This window comes from Hyperoodon ampullatus, assembly GCF_949752795.1.
Source record: "Hyperoodon ampullatus genome assembly, chromosome: 2".
Lineage (NCBI taxonomy): Eukaryota > Metazoa > Chordata > Mammalia > Artiodactyla > Ziphiidae > Hyperoodon > Hyperoodon ampullatus.
The window spans coordinates 33,436,602-33,459,151 of record NC_136915.1 but is presented as its reverse complement, the minus strand read 5'-3'; the positions used below and the strand labels follow the sequence as shown (position 1 = coordinate 33,459,151).

Sequence of the window (22,550 nt, the reverse complement as noted above, 5' to 3'; positions counted from 1 at the left end):
GCTGTTAGCAGTTGCCTTACATATTGAGGTGCTCCTATGCTGGGTGCATATATATTTATAATTGTTATATCTTCTTCTTGGATTGATCCCTTAATCATTATCTAGTGTCCTTCCTTGTCTCTTGTAACATTCTTTCTTTCTTTGTTTTGCAATACACGGGCCTCTCACCGCTGTGGCCTCCCCCCGTTGCGGAGCACAGGCTCCGGATGCACAGGCCCAGCGGCCATAGATCACAGGCCCAGCTGCTCCGCAGCATGTGGGATCTTCCCGGACCGGGGCACGAACCCATGTCCCCTGTATCAGCAGGCGGACTCTCAACCACTGCGCCACCAGGGAAGCCCACATTCTTTATTTTAAAGTCTATTTTATCTGATATGAGTATTGCTGCTCCAGGTTTCTTTTTTTTTTTTTTTTTTTTTGCCGTTCGCAGGCCTCTCACTGTTGTGGCCTCTCCCATTGTGGAGCACAGGCTCTGGACACGCAGGCCCAGCAGCCATGGCTCATGGGTCCAGCCGCTCCGCGGCATGTGGGATTTTCCCAGACTGGGGCACGAACCCATGTCCCCTGTATCGGTAGGCGGACTCTCAAACACTGCACCACCAGGGAAGCCCCTCCAGCTTTCTTTTGATTTCCATTTGCATGGTATATCTTTTTCTATCCCCTCACTTTCAGTCTGTATGTGTCCCCAGGTCTGAAGTGGGTCTCTTGTAGACAGCATGTATATGGGTCCTGCTTTTGTATCCATTCAGCGAGCCTGTGTCTTTTGGTTGGAGCATTTAATCCATTCATATTTAAGGTAATTATCGATACGTATGTTCCTATTACCATTTTCTTAATTGTTATGGGTTTGTTTGTGTAGGTCCTTTTCTTCTCTTGTGTTTCCCACTTAGAGAAATTCCTTTAGCATTTGTTGTAGAGCTGGTTTGGTGGTGCTGAATTCTCTTAACTTGTTTGTTTGTAAAGCTTTTGATTTCTCCGTTGAATCTGAATGAGATCCTTGCCAGGTAGAGTAATCTCGGTTGTAGGCTCTTCCCTTTCATCACTTTAAATATATTGTGCCATCCCTTCTGGCTTGTAGAGTTTCTGCTGAGAAATCAGCTGTTAACCTTATGGGAGTTCCCTTATATGTTATTTGTCATTTTTCCCTTGTTGCTTTCAATAAGTTTTCTTTGTCTTTAATTTTTGTCAGTTTGATTACTGTGTGTCTCGGCGTGCTTCTCCTTGGTTTTATCCTGCCTGGGACTCTCTGCACTTCCTGCACTTGGGTGGCTATTTCCTTTCCCATGTTTCAGAAGTTTTTGATAATAATCTCTTCAAATATTTTCTCTGGTCCTTTCTCTCTCTCTTCTCCTTCTGGGATCCCTATAATGCAAATGTTGTTGTGTTTAATGTTGTCCCTGAGGTCTCTTAGGCTGTCTTCTTTTCTTCTCATTCTTTTTTCTTTATTCTGTCCCACAGCAGTGAATTCCACCATTCTGTCTTCTGGGTCACTTATCCGTTCTTCTGCCTCAGTTATTCTGCTATTGATTCCTTGTAGTGTATTTTTCATTTCAGTTATTGTATTGTTCATCTCTGTTTGTTTGTTCTCTAATTCTTCTAGGTGTTTGTTCTTTAATTCTTCTAGGTCTTTGTTAAACATTTCTTGCATCTTCTCGATCTTTGCCTCCATTCTTTTTCCGAGGTCCTGGATCATCTTCACTACCATTATTCTGAATTCTTTTTCTGGAAGGTTGCCTATCTCCACTTCATTTAGTTGTTTTTCTTGGGTTTTATCTTGTTCCTTCATCTGGTACAAAGTCCTCTGCCTTTTCATTTTGTCTCTCTTTCTGTGAATGTGGTTTTCCTTCCAAAGGCTGCAGAATTGGAATTCTTCTTGCTTCTGCTGTCTGCCCTCTCTGTATTGATTTTTGTATGTTAATTTTATATCCCATATCCTTATGGACTTTTCTTGTTTAGAGCAGTTTTTCAGTTGATTCACTTAGGTTCTCTTGGAATACAATCATTGACAAATAAATATAATTTTACCTACTTTCCAATTTTATTTCTTTTTTTTATCTAATTGCATTAGCTAATATCTCCAATGAAAGGTTACATAGTAATAGTGGTGATAGTGCATATCTTTGTTTCTGATTTAGTCGAATTCCTAAGTGTGATTTCTTCCTTTTTTTATATGGAAATGATACAAACAGGTGACAAATGAATTGTTTTGTCCCCCAAGCTTGCTCCTCCTCCAGTGCTCCCTCTATTACAGAGGGAGCTCCTCTATTGCTCCCTCTCTGTTCCCTAAGTTAGAAATCTAGGCATTGGACTTCCCTGGTGGTGCAGTGGTTAAGAATCTGGCTGCCAATGCAGGGGACATGGGTTCGAGCTCTGGTCCAGGAAGATCCCACATGCCATGGAGCAACTAAGCCTGTGCACCACAACTACTGAACCTGCGTGCCACAGCTAGTGAAGCCCGCATGCCTAGAGTCCATGCTCTGCAACAAGAGAAGCCACCACAATGAGAAGCCCGCGCACCGCAATGAAGAGTAGCCCCCCTCGCCTCAGCTAGAGACATCCCACGCACAGCAACAAAGACCCAATGCAGCCAAAAATAAATAAATAAATTTATTAAGAAAAAAAGAAATCTAGACGTCACCTTCATTTCTCTCTTTCCCTCTCCCCCTCTCACCTTTTCTCTGTCAATTATACAGGCCAAACAGCTGCCAAATCCGTCTTCTTTCTATTTCCACTGCCACCACCTCTGTCTGGTACTCTTCATTACCTAGGAACATTTCAAGAGCAGCCTCTTCATTAGTCATCCTGCTTCCCCTTTCACTTCCTTCAATCCTGTCTCCACAAAGCAGATGATACAGTCTTTCTAAACTCTTAATCATCATATGGTTCCCCTACTTAAAACTTGTCAATGGCTTCTGTCTGCTCTTAGGATAAAGACAAAAATCCTTTTGGTTCACAAAGCCCTGTGCCATCTGCCTCTGCCTACACTTTTTTAGAAATGTAAATCAATGTTGTAGAAATGTAAATCAATTTTTAAACCTCTTCAGTGGCTTTGGCTGCTCTCAAAATAGAACTGAAACTCTCACTGGGGGCTGCAAGGCCCTGGGCGAGCTGGTTCCCGCATAGCTCTCCAAATCCACCTCACGCCATCTACCCTCTCCTTCACGACTCTCTGGCTGCACAGTGTTCTTTCAGTACTTCAAATACACTAGGGTCTTTCCTACCTCTGGGTTTTTATGCTAGCTGTCGCTTCTACCTGCAATACTTTCCCCCAAGCTCTTCAAATGTCTGGCTAATTCTCCTTTGTGATTTGATTCAAACATCACTTTCTCAGAACATTCTTTCCTGAGCACCTGATTTAAAATAACCTCCAGATAAAACAAATAAAATAACCTCCATACCAGTTCCCTCTATTAGTGCACCCTGCATATTTCTTTCATGGTGCTTATTGCAATCCGAAATTATCTTATTTGCATGTTCATTTACTTGTCATTGGTCCCCACTAAGAATGTAAGCTCTGTTTTGTTCACCACTCTATCCTCAGAGCCTAATCGATGCATGACACATAGTAGGCCCATTATAAATATTTGTTGCGTAAATGGATAACCAAGGTCCTAGAGCCAGTCAAGAACAGATCTGGAAATCTTCCCTCGCAGTGTTAAAAGGTGTTTCCCCTTTCTTCCAGCAGGTGGAGTCAAAGTCACATCTGGTCCTCAGCAGGGGTGGAGTGGAGCGGTATGCGCTTTGCCTGGCTGAGGGCAGCAGGACAGTGAAGAGGGAGAGGCAGGGTTTGTTGTAGTGTTGCTGGATCCAAGCGTAGAGGAAGTCAAGGTGGCAGCGTCTCCCAAAAGACAGGAAGGTATGAGCTGTCCAGAAGGCACCTGGAGCAGCCAATGATCCAAGGAGTCCCTGGGATCCCAGATCGCTTTCCCACTTCCCCCACCTATCCAGCCTCCTAAATCACACCCCCAAGAGTCAGCAAAGGGTCTTTGAGGAGAACCACTTTATGTGAACATGCAACTGGAGAAGCAAGGGTTTTCAATTCCAAATCCCCATGGTACAATGGAGGGAAACTGAGACCGGGGAAGCCTCCTAGTGGGTCAGTGGGAGTTGGGTCTGGCTGACTAAGCCCTCTCTAGTCTTAGCTCATTCATTCAGCTCCACACGCCCCACCCTTCCCCTCCATGCCTGGCCCTGGGCGCCATGTGGGCGACCATGACGAGGGCATGGATTCCCAGAGCTGCCCCAAAGATGCAAGGGACAGGTGTAGCTTTCGAGAGGCATGCTGGAGCCAAGGCACACTGGACCAGTGTCTGCCAAGGGGACCAAGGGCCAGAGGTGTGTTCCAGGGCCAGGCAGGTGACCTGCAAAAAGGGCTGCATCTAAATCTAGAGCTGGGGAAGTTGGCAGGGGTCTTGGATTTCCTCCTGAAGACAATGGGGACTCAAAGGAGTTTCTAAACAGGAAATCTACTAGGTTATCTTGGATAGCTTGCGGAAGGAATCAAATCTGATTTGAGATCAAATCAGTCAGTCAGCCAGTGAGGACGCTGGTATAATCATCCAAGGTGAGAGAAGGTAAGACCTGAGAAGTAATTGCAGGGATGGGAAAGAAGTAAGCTTGGGTGGTTTAGGAAATTTCTGTTTTAAAGATGGGATTTGGTGGTTATTGATCAGAGTGGAGGGAGAAGGGAGGTGTGAGTGGGCCTCTGCAAATGTCACCTTGGAGTCCTTGAACGCTCCAGCTATGGAGGTCAGACCAGAGCAGCCTCTGACCCTGAGGGCAGCTCCAAAGGCAGCAGCAGGACCTGGCTTGGTGGTGGCAAAACTATTGAATGGAAATGTACCTACCTCACTCAGAGGGAAGTTATGAGGACTAATTAAATTGATATTTATTAAGCATGTGTAACAGTGCCGGTTATTAACTCTTTATAAATTTTAAAAAGTGGTTGAGGGCTTCCCTGGTGGCGCAGTGGTTAAGAATCTGCCTGCCAATGCAGGGAACACGGGTTTGAGCCCTGGTCCGGGAAGATCCCACATGCCGCAGAGCAACAAAGCCCGTGCTCCGCAACTACTGAGCCTGCGCGCCACAGCTACTGAGCCCGCGTGCTGCAACTACTGAAGCCCACGCACCTTAGAGCCTGCGCTCCGCGACGAGAAGCCACCGCAATGAGAAGGCCACACACTGCAACGAAGAGTAGCCCCCGCTCGCCACAACCAGAGAAAGCCTGTGCGCAGCAAGGAAGACCCAACGCAGCCAAAAATAAGTAAATAAAATAAATTAATTTAAAAAAAAAAGTGGTTGAGTAGAACTTCATCCAAAAAATGGAGCTCCAACTCAAAAACAAAGCCCCAAACCCAAAGTAAAAACCAAGCCTAAATAGTCTAAGCATGCCTCTTCTCTGGGCCTCATTTATCCATCTATATAAAAGAAAGAGGTTGGATTGGTAGCCTCTTGATCTTGCCAGTGTTGCTTTCCTCAGTTTTTGGAGTTTCATCTAAGTGTGTAAAACCCAATGACTTGGGGCTTCCCTGGTGGTGCAGTGGTTGAGAGTCCGCCTGCCGATGCAGGGGACACGGGTTCGTGCCCCGGTCTGGGAGGATCCCACATGCTGCGGAGAAGCTAGACCCGTGAGCCATGGCCGCTGAACCTGCGCGTCCGGAGCCTGTGCTCCGCAACGGGAGAGGCCACAATAGTGAGAGGCCCACATACCGCAAAAAAAAACCAATGACTTGCTGAGGCAAGTTCCTACCAGCTTGTGAGGGCAAATTATTAAATTTTCAGGAATTTTGCAGGAGAGCACAACTGCTGGTAACTTGAAATTGGCTATAGTGAGAATATTTACAGCCTGGAAATAGGCAAATGCTACAAAGTAGGCCTTCCCCACCATCCTCCTCCCCGCCACCAGTGGGGAGACCCCCTCTCCTCAACCAACACATACACCCAGCTGGGTACATTCCCACCTTCCGACACTGTCATTATCAGTTGTGGAGGAAGAATCACAGGTCTCTGGGGACCCCACAGGGGCCCAGTCACAGAGCCTGCCCCAGCACAGCCAGCACCACACGCTCAGGCAAGCCTAGGGTGGGAAGCAGAGCATGCGGGCCTGAGCAGAGCAAACTGGCTGTTCTCAGACACAGGGGAGCAGTGGGTAGTGGTTAAGGTACTAGAGTCTTGAAGACCTGGGATGTTACTCCAGTTAGGTCTCTCTTGGCTGTGTGAGTTTAGCCAAGTCCTTCTCAACACTGGGGCTCAGTTTCATCATCTTTAAAATGGGGACAGTCCTGACCTAGCAGGATGGTTCCCAGGATTAAGTGAGAACATCAGCAAAGTGAGAGGAAAGCTTCCACACCTGGGCCTGGTACAGACAGGTGTTTAGTAAATGTTAGCTGATGCTGTTATCACACCTCCACACACATTCTCGCCCCCCGGGGCACCTGCGGCTGAGCGCTCCCTCTCACTCTCTGCACCTTGGCACAGAACGGCTCAGTGTCAGGACAAAGACAGAAAACAGGCAGCTCCGTTTCCCAGCTTTTATGAAAATTAATAACATTAATAGCTCACAGACATATACATACAAACACACTGCTATGTACATGGTCATTAAGTTATTAATTAGTCTCTGTATAAAACGTTTCTACATTAGTGTCCCGGGCTAGGCCCGATCAGTCCTTGTGGCATATTCACAGTAGCAGCCCCTGGGCTTGGCCCCTGGGGTGGGCAGAGGGAGGCTGGTGGCTGTATGAACAGCCCGCCTCACGACGGGCACAGGAGGCGTCCTGAGTTGCTCACTCTTGAGTCTTTGGCTCCCTTCCTGGCATCTGGAGACCAGCTGTTCAGTGAGCAGCCTAGCAGGCCCAGATTCCTCATCTGGCCTGGTGACCCAGGCCCTGTGCATGGTGGCTTCAGGCCACCCAGCAGGCCCTAGAGGATTCTGGCTAGTTCTGTAGAGTCTGTGTCAGAGCAGCCCGAGCTGCTGGCCTCTTCCCTGCAAAAGCCAAAGGAGACGGGCTGGAGGAAGCACCCTTACCCACCTGCTTGTTCCCCGCAGGATCTTGGCTCTGAGGTCTTAGCTCACTGCCAGGCTGGTCTAAATCACAAGACATAGTTTGCTCACTCCCACTCTCAGCCCAGAAACTGCTGGTAGGTTTGTTCACTGTTCTTGCAGCCCACAAGGCACCCGAAGCCCCAGTACCATGCCCTGGCCTGGGCGAGCTGATGAGCTGGCACAACTCACTCCACCCTGCCCTCTGGTCTCCGCACCTGAGGTCCTGCACACCAGGAGAGCCGTGAAGAGTGTGGGCTCTGGAGTCAGAACACCAGGGCTCAAACCCAGCTCTGCCCCTTATCACTTGTCACTCTTCCTGGTTAAGCCTCAGTGTCTTCATCTGCAGAGTGGGAATCATAGGAATTCCTGACACCCAAGGTTGTTGGACAGACCATAGGAGATCATGAGTACATTCTCTAAAATGTAAACTCCTTGAGGGCAGGGATTTATCTGTTTCATTCACTAGAGCAATGCCTGGCACATAGGCATCCCATTAAGTACTTGTTGAATGAATAAATGTAAAACCACTCAGCACAGGCAGGCAGCCTGTGTTCAAGAAATGTTAACTGCCACGGTGATGAATCAGCTGGGGGAAAGGGCAGAGGAGGAGCTGTCCAGGGAAGATGTGTGGAAGGCAAATCTGGCTTTGGCCCCAGGAGGCACTAGCCAAGGGCTTAGACTGGATGATGTCCCCTCGTCCACCTCCCTGTCCCTTCCCCACTCACCTCAGAGCCTGCAGGGCCTTCTTGTTCTGCCGCCGCTTCTCCTCGTCAATGGGGTACAGCTTAAAGAGCAGCAGGCCTATGAGGATGAGGACTATGGGAGCCATGGTCACCAGCATCTTCAGTGTGAGCTTGACACGTGCTGGCTGGGAGCAGCCACGGGTCTGGTACCCAGTAAAGCTGTGGGACCCAGTGGTTAGGGGAGTGGTGAGGATGGGGCACCTGGGACCTACCCCTGCCCAGCACTGCCCAGACCCCCACCCCACTCACTCCAGACTGAGGGTGGAGATGCCCAGGGAGACTCCGGAGGCAAACTTGGTGAAGAAGACGTAGAAGGAGAAGAAGATGGGCTCGGTCCCGTGGATATGGGGCTGCTTCAAGTGGAAGTCATCAATGACGTCAGGCAGCATGGACCTGTACACGGTGGTGGCAGCCGTGAGCACCCTGCCACCTAGCGACCCCACACCCCCACTAGCCCATGTGGTCCGTGTCAATAAGAGTGGTCCTCTGAGAGTTTGCAGTCCCACAGCTCACACACAGTTCAGTGAGGAGTGGGCAGCTTCATGTGAATAAAAAAAGAAGGCCCCTTCCTCCAAGATGAAGTAGCCCCAGATCTAGTTGCTCAGCTAGGCAAGTATAGAATGCAGGCTAGAGCTGAGCCCCCATTTCCCACCCTGACTAGATGTGGTTGTGCAGTTCACAACCTGTACAACTGTACTGGGAAGACCTGCCCCACCCCCAACCTGGACCCACAGAATGGCCTGCAGGGAGAGAAGCCCCACAGGATTCTCCCTAAGGAGCTTCAGAACTGGGGGGGGGGGGGTGGGAGGCTGGGAAACATACCCAGCTGGGCCTATATATACTTACCAGGGTAGTAAGAAGGCAGCTGCTACACTGATGCCAGCTGCCACAGCTACCACATATGTGACAATCAGGTTACTCTCCATGAGGGCCACCAAGATGAGAAATGGCACTGCTGACTAGGGGAGCGGGCACAGGAAAATGAGTCAGCTGGGAGGCTCCCATCAGTAGCCCCCAAGTCATCCCAGGCCCTGTCCTTCAGCCCCACTCACTGAGATCCCGATGTACACAGCCATCTTCTTGCCAAACCGGGTTAGGAACCACTGCCAGATGGGGATGGTGACTGTGGCCGAGAACTGTGGATGGGCAAAGGGGGAGGAGAGGGAAGTGGGTTAGAGCCATGGAATCCCCCCTGCTCTTCCCGGGACTCTAAAGGTGCTCCCAGCCCTGCTCAAGAGACAGATGACATCATCTGGACAGTTGAGGACAGGCACCCGATGGCTCTTCAGGGGAGCTGAGAGCGAGTCCCAATCTCATCTCCTGCCTTCTCTGAGCACAGAGCTCCGGAAGTTCTGGCTTCCACACCTTTGCTTTTGCTATGCTCTCTACTTGAACATCTAACCCCAAACCCTTTCTTTTTTTTCCCCCAGTGTAATTGAGATATAATTGACATATAACATTGTACTAGTTCAAGGTGTACAACATAAAGATTTGATATATGTACCCAAACTCTTTCTTTCATTGTCCTACCTAAGCAGTGGTAGATCAGATCCAAATGTTCTGAGAAGCCTCCCTCATCCCTCATGACCTTGGGCCAGTCTGGGAAACGTCCTCTGGCTATCCAAAGAACCATCTCGCAGCCTAAGCCACTTCGGCCACCCTCGGGGCCCCACACGCACCATGATGGCCAGGAGCAGATTCTGGAATTCGTTGCGAAAACCCAAGGTGTAGGTGCAAAACAGAGCGAAGTTCCCCTCCACCAGCTGAGGGACAGGAGAGCGTGGTGGGAAGGAAAGGTAAGGAAACAGGTGATGTAGTCGGGGCTGAGCCTCCATGACATTCCCCATGCTCCAGGGACCCCTGCTCACTCCGCCTCCATTCCACCTGTCCCTCGGGCTTTGTCCCATCCTGAGTCCGAGGCCTACCCCGCCCCTTGTTCCACATACCCCCTCCTGCCCAGGCTGAGCATATCAGGGCCCGACTCACCATGAAAGCCAAGGAGGTGAAGAGGAAGCCGGCAATAAGCTTGATATACGGGCCATGGCTCATGACTAGCCGGAGGCCCCGAAAGAAGGGCATCGGCTTGGCCTGCTGAGTCTCGTAGGGTTCTGGGGGCCAGAGGGGACAGTGAGGCAGGAGCAGAGGCCCCTCCCCAAGCCTGAGGCCCAGGCAAAGGGACAAAACCACCCCACACTGGGGCCTGCACCCCTCCCCAGGACCCCTCACCTCTCTGCTCCCGCACGCCCAGGGTCAGGATGACAGCGCAGATGACATAGATGGAGGCAATGACCCCTGCCGCCAGCAGGTATGCGTTTTGCTGTAAAGAGGGTAAAGGTGACATAGAGAAACAGTCAGTCTGATTTCATCCCAGCTCCCAGCAGCTCTACTCAATGACCTTGGATCAGTCCCTTCTCTGGGGGCCTCACTGTTTCTATCCGTGAAATGGGAAAATCAGCCTGGGCATGCTGCTGCTTCCCAAGGCCAAGTCCAGATGAACAAAAGGTTAAGAAGGCCAGGCTGTGGAGTCTGAGAGCCCACAGTTCAAATCTCCCCAAATCTAGCTTCTGCAACTCACTAGCTCGATTACCCTGGACAAATTATTTAGCCTCCCTGTGCTTCAGTTTCCTTATCTGCAAAGTGGGCATGTTAACACTTTGTATAACAGATGCCCAACATGTACAACATACAACATATACATATACAAACACTAGTCATTATTAATATTTTGACGATAACGGCAAAATCACCCCATCATTCCTCATCTCCCCCACCCCTGCCCTGCCAGGGCCTTACCGTTTCTCTGAGCGAGGTGGCGCTCTGCGTGCGATTGACACCTTCCAAGGCTACTGTAGAAGCATTGGCGTCCTGGACACAAGGCGTATGCGCTTGGCCCACAATCTGCCCCTGGATTGCTGTGCCCAGCACTGTACCTAATACCTCCACGGTCATCCCTGAGCAGGAAAAAGCAAGTCCTTTTGAGGGGCCGCACGGCTTGTGGGCCCCCAGGGAGGAAGGTCAGATGGATATAAGCCCAGCTCTAGCCACAGGTGATAGTAGCAGCTCCAGATAGGATGGTTACTGGATACTGGGGTAGATGGCACCTTGGCCTAAACTCATGGCCTCGCTATGTGACCTCTCCCTGGTCCTTCCACCTCCCTGGTCTCACCAGAGCAATAAGTTCTTTTTAAGATGGTTTCACACGCACTCCCAAGAGCAGGGAGCTGGGCCCACAAGGGAAGAAACATGGTAGGAGGGTCAGGGAGTGGGGGACCCTGGGTCCCTGGTGGGTGGCTGGGGAGACTTACGATACGCAGTGGCAGAATCCCGCTCACTCTGCTCTGTGCTGATGAACATGGTGAGAGCTGAGTAGGGAACGTGGAAACACTGGCATGGAAGAGAGGCCCTCGGACAGTCAGACGATGGACAGACAGATGTGGCTTCGGGCACCAACCCCGGAGGCCCCAGGGACTTCCCGCACCCCTGCCCATACTCACCGTGACCAGCGTCTCGAAGAGGCAGTAGAAAAGCAAGTACCACAGGGTCTGGCCCTGTTGGAAGTCAGGCACAAACCAGATGAGGAAGTAGGCGATGATGGCCAGGGGCGTGGAGAAGATGATCCTGAGGAAGGGGAGGGTTTGAGTGGAGGCAGGATGCCAAAACCCCAGGATCAGGGCCCAGGCTGGACTGCTCTGCAGCCTCACAGGGTGCCCGGCAGGAAGGAAATTCCTCCCCCTGGATGCACCCGCCCCAGGGTCTCTGGGAAGGGACTGATGGGCCAGCCCAGAAGGGCACACAGAGGCAGGGCCCCCAGCCTACAATCCTGAGCATGGGGTATGAGGTCAGACCCTCCTGAGTCTTGCCTGCATCTCCCCAGGTGTGAAGGCTCCAAAGACAGGGGCTTTCTATGGGCTGAGGGGCTGAGAATGCAGGCCAAGACCTCAGATGGTGGGGCAGGGAGGCAGCAGGGGAGGAGAAATCCCAGTGGGATCTCACCCATGTGTGCATACACAGGAGTCGGGGAGGCCAACTCCAGGTGAAGGTGTTCCTTCTGGAGCAGCCAGAGGGGAGGACTGGGCCCAGTGCCTCCCCACATGTGAGTCCCACACCATCCTAGTTAGATCTCAGGATGGTCCAACTTCACGGCACCAGTATAGAAAGGCAGCAGAGAACCATGGTGAAAAGGCCTTTGGAGCCACACTTCCAGGATCCAGTTCTGGCTCTACCAGTAACTATAAATAACCTGGTCTTGGGCAAGTTATTTAACTTTTGAGGTTCATTTTCACATCTGTAAAACGATAATAGTAATAGCACCTACCTTACCTTCAACACTTACTCAAGAAATATCCAAGTGCCAACTCTGTGCTGAGCACTATTCTAATGACTTGGGACGTAACAGTAAGCAAAACAGACAAGTCACTGCCCTTGTGGAATTTACATTCTAGTTGGCAAACAAAAAATAAACATAAGATATATACTATCCAGCCTTAAAAAGGAATGAAATTCTGACACTTGCTACAACATAAAACTTGAAGACCTTATGCTAAGTGAAATAAGCCTGACACAGAAAGACAAATCTGGCATGATCCCACTTAGATGAGTCAAATTCACAGACAGAAAGTAGTTGGTTGCCAGGGGCTGGAGGGGAGCAAGGAATGGGATGTTTGTTAGTGTTTAACGGGTACAGAGTTTCAGCTTGGAACAAGTTCTGGAGGTGGTCGCACAACAATGTGACTATACTTAATGCCACTGAATTGTACACTTGAAAATGGCTAAAATGGTAAATTAAAAAATTTTTAAATAGTGTATTCTACCACACACCAGGAAAGCTACATAACATAGTAGACGGTGATTAAGTGCTGTAGAAAAAAGAAGGAAAGCAGGCTAAAGGGGATTAGGAGTATGTGGGTACAATTCACAACCAGGTGGCCAAGGTAGCCCTCACTGAGAAAGTGACCTCTGTGCCACGCCTCGAATGAGAGGAGGGAGTTGGCCTGGCAGAGCTCGCGGGGCAACAGTGCTCAGGTGGGAAATGTGCCCCAGCAGGCCTGGGGAGTAGGAAGGAGGCCACGGGGCCAGAGAGAGTGGCGTGAACATGGGAGATGGAATTAGGAAATGAGGTTGGACAGGAAATGGGATGCCAGGTCATGTAGGACCCAATAGGCCATTGTAAGGACTTCGGATTTATTTCACAGGGTTGAAGTAGTTTTGAGACTTAAGTTGATATTAAAATGTAGAACAGTTCTTGGGACACAGCAAGTGTTTGCTGTGATTATCCCACCAGGAAAGCTCAGCGGGAAACTTCAGGGAGCTGCCGAGAGCACTGGGCTGGGAATCAGACCTCAGATCCATCCCTGCTGCATCTCCCATGTGACCCTGCTGACACTCTGCCTCTCAATGGGTGGCCAGGAACTCCAGGAAAGTGTTGTCAGAGTCTTCCTCGTCTGAAACGGAGGATTTAAATGCTGGCTGACACTACCAAACGTAAGGTAGATAGATAGTGGGAAGCAGCCGCAGAGCACAGGGAGATCAGCTCGGTGCTTTGTGACCGCCTGGAGGGGTGGGATGGGGAGGGTGGGAGGCAGGGAGATGCATGAGGGAGGGGATGTGGGAACAGATATATATGTATGACTGATTCACTTTGTTATAAAGCAGAAACTAATAAAAATAAAATAAAATAAAATAAAATAAAAAATAAATAAAAAAATAAATAAATAAATGCTGGCTGAGGGCAGGGGCTGCTCTGAGGCCTGGGAGGAGAGGGGGCCCCAGGGCTCAGGAGCCCTAGAAGGCCCAGCCTCTGTCTACACTGAAAGGAGAAGGGGTGCCAGGTCCCAGGTCCTGACGGGGGTGGATGAAGAGGAGGGTCATGTACATTACACAGCAGCGCTCAGCATGTGCTCAGACAGGGGTGGGGGTACCTCTCAGAGCTATCGCCAGGAGTTCCCACCCCGACAGCTGAGGCCACGTGCTGAATCACAAACCAGCCTGAAGGGCCCTCAGCTACTTCATCAAGCTGGTTGCCGCACGTGCCTGCGTGGGCGAGACGTCCTCAGATCTCACCTCCCAAGAGGAGGGTTTCCTCTGCTCTCCACCCCCTTGCTCTACCCCACCCCTCCCAAATCCTCAGGGAACCAGGGCTCCTCTGGCAGCCTTCACCAAACACTCCATCCAAGCAGCCGGGGCTGTGGAACCAAATGTGACTGGGAGTAAGCCGGGCTGCTGCTATTGCTGCTGCTGCTGCTGCTGCTTCAGGCTGGCCGGGGCAGCTGCCTGCCATTGGCTGTGTCTCATGAGGAGATGTGGCAGCACAGCCCCGCCCCTGAGCGGCTGCCAGGGAGGCGGGTACAAGGCCCAGTCTCAGGGGCTGGCTCACCGGGAGCCCCAGCAGCCTGTGCAGGTAAGACAGACTCTCCTGCCCACTGGCCCTGAAGCTTGGATCAAAGGCCCCAAGCTGGGCCTTTGCCAGGGGCTGGCGGGATTTCAGTGGGAGGGGGACCTCGTGGGAAAGGAAGCTGTGCTGGGGGGCAGGGACTGTGGGAAGAGCTTTGAAGGCCTTGAAGGCCGGAGACCAGGTATGGGCGCCCCTGGGGCAGGAAGGCGTCCACTCGAGCCTGGATGGGCTAGAGATGAAAGGGGCATGTCCCGCCCCTGCCCCCCAACCACCAAGCAGGATGTCCTGGAGGGAACCAGAGCTCTGGCCTGTCAGCCTGTCCCTTGCGCCTGCCTTTGCCATCTGATCTGTAGCACCACCACCCCCAGCCTTGCCTCAAAGCCTGAGGCTGAGGCGTGTAGGCTCTGTGTCAAAGGAAAAGGTAGTTCTCAGGGTCCAAAGAGCCAGAGATTATGCTGTCCCTTCTGGGTTTTACCTTCCACGCTTACCCCTCCACCAGGAGCCACTCTGCAGGGGTGCCAAATTATACGTTACTTAATAAGTGCCAGAAATGGTTCTAAGCACGTTACGTATTAAAAATTTTAATTCTCACCACAACCCTGTGAGACAGGCATAATCATTATCCCCACTTTGCAGATGAAGAAACTTGAGGCTGAGATGTTAAATGTCTTGCCCAAGGTCGTACAGCTCTAAGTGGTGAAGTTGGTATTCAAACTGAGGCAGGCTGGCTGCAGAGTGTAACCTTTCAATGATTATGGGAAGTGATGGAGCGGGAGAAGTTAGAATTCCAGCTTCATGGAAGGGAAAAGGACCTTGGGGAGGAATGGGGCCTGGGCCAGGGGAAGCTGCTCAGTCTAGCAATTCGACCAGCCTGGGTATGAACTGGCAGGAGTTCCAGTGCCCAGGCCTGGGGCAGCTGAGGCCTTGCTGGGGTTTTTGCATCATTCCTTCTCCTCACCCCCCAGCCTGTGACAAACCATGTGGAAGGACCATGGGGTAGCAGACATGTCAGAAGCCCCGCTTTCTACCACCTCAGAAGGAGCATTTTCTACTCACCAGGGCATGAGGCGGCCCAGGCGGGTCCAGGGGGATTTGCTAATGCAGAAGCCCACCAGGGGGTCTGTGATGGCATCCCAAGCTCGGCCCACAAACAGGATGATGGAAGCAGAGAAAGGATCCACCTGGGATGGGGAACAGGCAAAAGATGACTTCCTCATCCTTCAACTGATGGGCAACATCCACCCTCACCGATGGGCAAAAGCAGGGCTCCCTCCCCACTTCAGCCTGGCCATTAGGACCCTGTACTGCTCCCACCCAGGCCTTAAGCATCATCACTTGCCTTGTTAATAATGACAACAAGTTTCCCAATAGAAGTAGCACTGTGTGTCTCCTTGGAAACTTTCCCAGATACTTCCCCCTATGTCCTCCCCTCCACTGCCCTTGAAAATACTCCCATCAATTAGAATGAATCCAGAATTCAGTTCCTTGCCTCCCTCTCACAAGCCCCAACCACCTGATATCAGAAATAGCATTTGCTGGGCCTCCCTGGTGGCGCAGTGGTTGAGAGTCCGCCTGCCGATGCAGGGGATACGGGTTCGTGCCCCGGTCTGGGAGGATCCCATATGCCGCAGAGCGGCTGGGCCCGTGAGCCGTGGCTGCTGGGCCTGCGCGTCCGGAGCCTGTGCTCCGCAGCGGGAGAGGCCACAGCAGTGAGAGGCCCGCGTACCACAAAAAAAAAAAAAAAAAAAAGAAATAGCATTTGCTGGGTCACCGCAGTGGCCCTCAATTTCCCCATCTGTATAATGGGGTTATGATCCCTATCTTACAGGGTCAAGCTCTATCTTGGATGTGGAAAAAGGAATCAATAGAAAAAATAGACTGTTACTATCACTACCCATTCAAGCTATCCCCCTCCCCCCAAAGCTTCTAGGGCCTAAATAGACAGTTTCTCTGGACTCTTCCTCATCCATCAAGGCTCTACTATTACTATCACTCCAGGAAGCTGGAGAGGCCTCTCCCACACTGCAGTTTCCCCAGTCTGACTTTTCTAACTTTTTACATTTTGACAGCAGGTTCCCTGTATTTGCACCCCATTTAGGGCCTGGTCCGTGGGAGTTGCTCAAAAACTAGCTGCTGAAATGAAGTCATTTGTCCTTTCTGGGGCTTAGGGTTCCCCATCTATTAAGTGAATACAAAATGCCTTGCTTGCAAAGTCACCAACCCCTGAGCCAAGCCAGCTACTGCTGTCCAGCTGGGGGCATTGTGTGCCAGTCTCTTCTAAGAATGTCACAGCAGGCTCCATTCTATCACACCACCACCTACCCCTCCAGGCTCTGTTGCTCTTGCCAGGCAAGGAGGAAGGAGCTGACCTTGCCAGCTAAGACTCCTGGGGCAGAGACTCCCCTTCTGATACTCTCCACAGCCTTCTTATTTCTCATCCGCTGTGACTCTGAGAGGCAGGAGAGTAGGGATTCCCAGTCCCATTTCACAGATGGGGAAACTGACCCTACCCTGGAGTCCGTAGTCTCTCCCACCTTGGGGTGATGGAGGAGCCCTAGCGGGCTCAGCTCACTCACCTGAGCTACATCCAACAGGTAGATCTGCAGGAAGAACCCCAGGGCACAACCCGTCACCTGGTAGGGGGCCCCCCCAACTGCATAGCAAAGTTTGTTGCAAATGGACAACTGGTTTTTCTTCTTCGACTCCTTCTGGGAAGAAGAGGAAAGAATGAAAAGAGATCCACGATCCTGGCCTTCATCCTAGAAGTTTCCAGAGACAGGAAACTCTGGAACTCTGCCAGGAGGAACAAGTCTGCCTTGCCCTATTCCCACCCAGGGAGAGCTCACTTCCCACAAGAAATGAAAGGTATTCTCTGTTCTTAAAAATCTGGAAAAGGGGAATCCATACTGAGGAAGTAGCCCCTAAGCCACCCCACCCCAAACCTAGATCCTTATCAGCTCGTCTTCACTTAGTGACTCCCCCCAGGGCCTCAGTTCTGTTTCTTTCCAAGTTGGAGGGGGAGCACGTTCCAGCAATGGACCTGTCCCCACCTGGCACCAGCTGCCACAACCTGAAAATCCTCTTGCCGCCAAGAGCTGCCTAAGCCCAGCCCTGGCTTCTGCCCTGGTTCAGAGGCTAGTGAACCTGCCTACTGGGTAAGGGCTCTAGAGATCCCTAAGGGCCCAGCCCAGCTGGCTCTAGGCCCAGCTGTTCCTTCCATCTGTCCCAGAGCCTCCCTGGCCCCTGGAGGCAGCCAGACCTTCAGGCAAACCCAGGAACTGTCCTACCCTCCCTCTCTCCCTGTCCCCCTCCCCCAGTTCCCAGGGGATCTTGGAGAGGGGAGGAAAGGCCTCTAGGTGCAGGGCTGGACCCTCTCTGGGTGGGGCACTAGGGAGGTTAAGGTTGCCCAGGGAAAGTAGATTACTCATACATGGGAGCAGCATAATTGCTTACCCAGGCTTCTTCCAAGGATCGGTTAATAAAATTAAAACGAAAAGGCAGTCACCTCCTAGGCGGATATCTTTTGCCTGGGATCCCTCCCTGGGGCCGCCTGATGTCATTGGGTCCTTCATTATGTCTAGAGAGCTGGGAATGGGGCCGAAGGTCAAGACGCGCAAAGCGCCGCGCGCGGGCCGACACCTACACTCACACAAACGCCTGCGGAATGCGGATCCTTTAAGAGCAGAGCCCTTGCTCTTATGAATGAACTTGAGCGGCCCTCACAGCGGAGTTGAGAAGCAGGCGTAGCATGTGGGGGTGGAGAGCAGGGGGATGAGAGATTTGGGACCAAGGTGGGTTTCCCAGATTTCTGGGGTCTCTCTGGCGTCTACGGCAGCAAAATTAAGCGGCTGGTCACAGAGGAACGGAAACCGACTAGGCAGAGCGGAGCCGGGCACCAAGTGGAGCCGCCGGTGGGGCCGCTCCCCAAAGACACCCAGAGTGGGGAGTGGGCAAAAGGGGGCCGGCGCCTACAAACCTCCATCACTCCCTGCCTCCAGGGCACCCCAGGGCCCTCTCCTGCCTCTGGGTCCTCCTGTTCCCGGCTTAGCCCAAGGTGTCCCAGAACCAGGTTTATCCCGTGACGCCCCCACCTCAGCCTGCCGCCCACCGTTGACCCTCCACCCGGGGTGCCCGGCCCTCACCTTCACCTGGACCGGGCGTTCACCGGCTTGGAGGATGCCCGTGGGCAGCAGCCCCGCGGCGGAGCCGCTCTCGGCGCCCTCTCCTTTGGCCATGAGCCGCGGGCCACGCCGCCCCGGACCGGGAGGCCGGGTTGTTCCTCTGCTCCGCGATGTTCCTCTGCTCCGCGGGCCTCCGCTCCGCCCGGGCTCGCGTTGTAGTTGTAGCCGCCGCCGCCGCTACGAACGCCGCTGACTCGCTCACTGCACTCCCCACGCGCCTCTTAAAAGGTTGGGCCCTGCCCTCTCTAACTGGCCAATCCTGGAGCTCTGCTACACCGCCGCCAGCCAATCCTGGAGCCCGTCGATCCTCCCGCCGGCCCAAACCCCTCTGCAGCTTGTGCCACCAAGCCACGTTCTCCAGCCTGGAACCCGCATCCGCATCCGGCTGCGCGTCTCCGCGCAACCCCGGGGTTAAAGCCGGAGACCCACTTGACAAGCACGAGGAACTGAGGTCCAAGGCTAAAAGTGACCTGCCCGAGGTCCCCCAGAGTGAGTTCTACCTGAGTGAGATCTACACCCCAAGACTTCCGACCCCCAGGCCTAGGAAAGGCAGGGGCTTGGAAACCTACTGCCCCCTTTAACGTCTGAAGTCAGTTCGAGTCTCCCTCTGCTCCAAACCTGGAGCATATAGCGCTGACACTTTCCTAACCGACGCCCCTCTCCCCTCCCCCAAGACGGACCATTTCTTCTTCCCGACATTGGCATCTGTGGGGCCCTCGCGATGGGGGAGAAAGACGAGGCAACGCAGTCGCAGTCGCAGTCGCTGCCGGCAAGAAGCTCCTAAGTTGTGGAGAGGAGTGGGGACCACAGCCATTAGCACACAATGATGATAACAGCGGCATTTTACGGAGAGTAACCACCGTGGGAGGGTGGTGCTATTATTATCCCCATTTTACAGCTGAGGGAAGGAAAACAAAGAGAAATGAAACAGCTCTCATGTGGCAGAGCCAGGCCTATAAGGTTTTGCCCCATTTCACATCCTTCCCTTTCCACAGCCCTGAGCTATCCCTCTCAGCAAAAATTATGAGAAGGCTAAACCTGTCTCCCCAAGAAGAAGGCCTGGGATAGGAAATTCCCCGGCGGTCCAGTGATTGGGACTCCGTGCCTTCACTGCCTAGGACCAGAATTCAATCCCTGGATCCCTGGTCAGGGAACTGGGATCCCACAAGCTGCGTGGCACGGCCAAAAAGAAGCCCGGGGAGATACAAAGCTCTGGGTTGAAACAATCAAGGAAAGGTTTGAAAGAGTGCTGAATAATCTGGTCCTTGAAAGAAGATGGGGGACTTCCCTGGTGGCACAGTGGTTAAGAATCCGCCTGCCAATGCAGGGGACACAGGTTCGATCCCTGCTCGGGGAAGATGCCACATGCCGCGGAGCAACTAAGCCTGTGCACCACAACTGCTGAGTCTGCGCTCTAGAGCCCTCGAGCCACCACTACTGAGCCCGCGTGCCACAACTACTGAAGCCCGTGTGCCTAGAGCCCATGCACTGAAACTAAGAGTGGACCCCACTCGCCACAACTAGAGAAAGCCCGCATACGGCAACAAAGACCCAACGCAGCCAAAAATAAATTTATAAAAAAGAAAGAAGATGGGAGGCCAGACCCAGATGCCAGAAAACAGTCTTCTACCACCTCTGGGTCCCTTATGTCACCATCAGCCCTGGCTTCCCAGGCACTCAAGAGGCTGGGAGGGGCCTAGTTTGCACTGACTAGTGAAGTGGTTGCTGGGATGCTCAAAGGCTACTCACTCCTGTGCCTGTGGTTGCTCAGTGTCAGTTTCCTTTTTTCTTTCATAAAATCTGACTGCCAGCAGGAGAGATGAGGTCTGGCTGCCCCAGGATGGCCACACCAAGCTTCCTCATCTGCCCTAGCAGATCCCCATCTTGGCACACAGATCTTGGCCACTGCTGAGCCTAAGAGAGCCAAGATGAGGCAGCTGAATACTGTGAAAAGGGCCTAAACTGGCCCCCCCGGTCCTGCCATGAGCTGTGTGACACTGTTCTGTCTCTTCCCCTCTCTGGGCTTGAGTTGGCTGAGGTGACTGTACGATCCCTTCCAGCCCTAACATCCTCAGTCCGATGGGATCACACTACCACACAAGTGATTTAGACCCCTGCCAAACCGTGAGCTCTGGGACGGTAGGAACCACATCTTTTTCACGGCCATATCCCCATTGACTAGCAGGGGCCTGACTCAGATGTGTTCAGTGATGCCTGCTCAGCCTCCCTCAGGTACAAGCACAAGGGTAGCCCATTCAGAAAAGCCCCAGGCTCCTCCATTTACTAGCTGTGTGGTTGATCCTGGGCAACTCAGTTAACTTCCCTGTGTATAAGGTGGAGATATTAAGTGACTACCTAATAGAGCTGTTTTGGATATGAAACAAGAAAATGCAGGGGAAGTACTTAGCACAAGTGCCTGGGAGCCGAGGCTGGGCTGGTCCCCCCTCCTGGCCCGATTCCAGTCTGCCAGCATAGCAGTATAAGATTCCAGATATGGCCTGACCAAGCCAGCACAATAGGCCTATTATTTTCCGCAGTCTGGACACCACACATTGTTAATGCAGCCTAAGACTGCTGGGCTTTGGAGCCTTTCTCTCCCATGATTAGTTCCCATCAGGTTGTGGTCAACTAAATCATTCAGATCCTTTTCACTGGAGCTGGGGTCAAGTCAGGTCTCTCCCTCATCCTCTGCTTTGTGTAGTGTCTCCCCCTTCTTGAAGCTCACAGAACAACAGTGTCATCTTGCTTATTCCAGCCTGTCGAAATTGTTTTGAATGCTGGTTCTATTGCCCCCTGTTTTCTCTCCCTCTCTAAGTTTAGATCCAGGCTGCTCCTTGCGACTTCAACTATACCATCCAGCCTGCTGGTCAAGACAGAGCCCCATAACACATCACTAGAGACGCTCATTCACCACTGACCGAATCAGGGCCCTGCTAATACAACAGCTCCCAATTATTGCTGGGCAAGCACTGTGCTAAGTGCTTTAGGTATATACCATCTCATTTACGCACAGCATAACTGGGGAGGGTAGTTTTTATTACCCCCACTTTATAGATGATGAACCTGAGGCTAAGAGAGGGAAAGCAGCGACCAGTTTTATATACCCAGAGTCAGGCCTCTTTTTCAGACCATGAGCTTGGCTGTAAACTCGTCACTTAGAGATGTTGTCCTCTGGCTACACACAATCTTGACCACGTGTCTCCGTGGCCCTCTTGGCTACTCTCGTTCCTACCCCCTTTCCCCCACACCACCAGGCCTGGGGCCCAAGAGGCTTTGCTGAGGCTCCGATCCAAGGTGGGCAGAGGGCAACCTTATCAGCTCCATTAGCCTCAGGAGCCTGGAGCAGAGACCTGGGCCCATTCTTCAGAACAACATTCTTTTCATCTAGGATAGCAGTGAGGACAAGGGCTTCTCCCTTAGGAGCAGAAAGGCAGCCCCCCAGTCTGAGGGGTACTATCCTTGCGGCCAACCTTGACCTTTTCTGGATCTAGCCCAGCCTCACAGTCAAGGACAAATACATTTCAGAGATCCCCTTGTTGCTCTCCACCTATCTGTGCCCTCACAGGGCACCATGCCCAGCCTGGTGGGCTTCATCATACCCTAGCGTACTCCCCTGAAGGCCTTTGGGGAAGGCCACCGGGTCCCCTGATCTTCTTGGGAGACAGAGCAGCAGAATTAAGTGCAAAGATTCCAAGGACGGGTCACCTGGCTTCATAGCCTATCTCTACCATACAGTTTACTCTTGGGCAAATTACAAAAATCTCCTGAGCCTCACTTTCCTCACCTGTCAAATGGGGATAATAATTCTGTGTATCTCACAGTGTTATCATGAGGATTAAGTAGGGTCCTTAGAACAGTGCTTGGCCTATAGTAAGCATTTAAAAAGTTGTATTGTCATCATTAACATCATCACCACCATCATCATCATTAGTAGTATCCTGGGTGAAGCCACACAAAGTAAGGCCACTTAAGTCAGAGGGGAGAAAATTTGATGTAAATGACTAGGGGCTAGATTTATATCTGGTGATTCAAGGTGGTATTTCTAGCCCTGTGGGATCCTTCCAGGGCAGGATTACCAGGTAGAGCTGTTGGGGTGTTGGTGCTAGGAGATTGTTGCTAAGTGAAGGTGTTGTCAGATGCCAGTGTTGCCAAGTGGGATAGTTTGCTTACAGCCTGTTATCCAATGGTAA

General features: G+C 51.9%; 1 protein-coding gene across 6 annotated transcripts; it reads right to left on the bottom strand.

Annotated features, from left to right (window-relative positions):
- Positions 1-6,516: 6,516 nt before the first annotated feature.
- Positions 6,517-18,414, bottom strand: MFSD2A (MFSD2 lysolipid transporter A, lysophospholipid; the record flags this gene model as incomplete). 6 transcript variants are annotated; one of them, XM_079698533.1, is made up of 14 exons in its annotated part: positions 6,517-6,985; positions 7,771-7,947; positions 8,038-8,181; positions 8,635-8,747; positions 8,841-8,924; positions 9,468-9,551; positions 9,775-9,896; positions 10,015-10,105; positions 10,582-10,739; positions 11,094-11,172; positions 11,283-11,406; positions 15,236-15,360; positions 16,756-16,938; positions 18,322-18,414. In XM_079698533.1, 14 exons carry the CDS (start codon positions 18,412-18,414, stop codon positions 6,922-6,924), a joined length of 1,641 nt encoding a protein of 546 aa, XP_079554659.1. In that variant the 3' UTR covers positions 6,517-6,921. The 6 variants fall into 6 exon arrangements, with proteins under 6 accessions (XP_079554659.1, XP_079554660.1, XP_079554661.1 ...); XM_079698534.1 differs by having other exon boundaries at positions 16,756-16,887; XM_079698535.1 differs by having other exon boundaries at positions 16,756-16,884.
- Between the last annotated feature and the right edge of the window lie 4,136 nt (positions 18,415-22,550).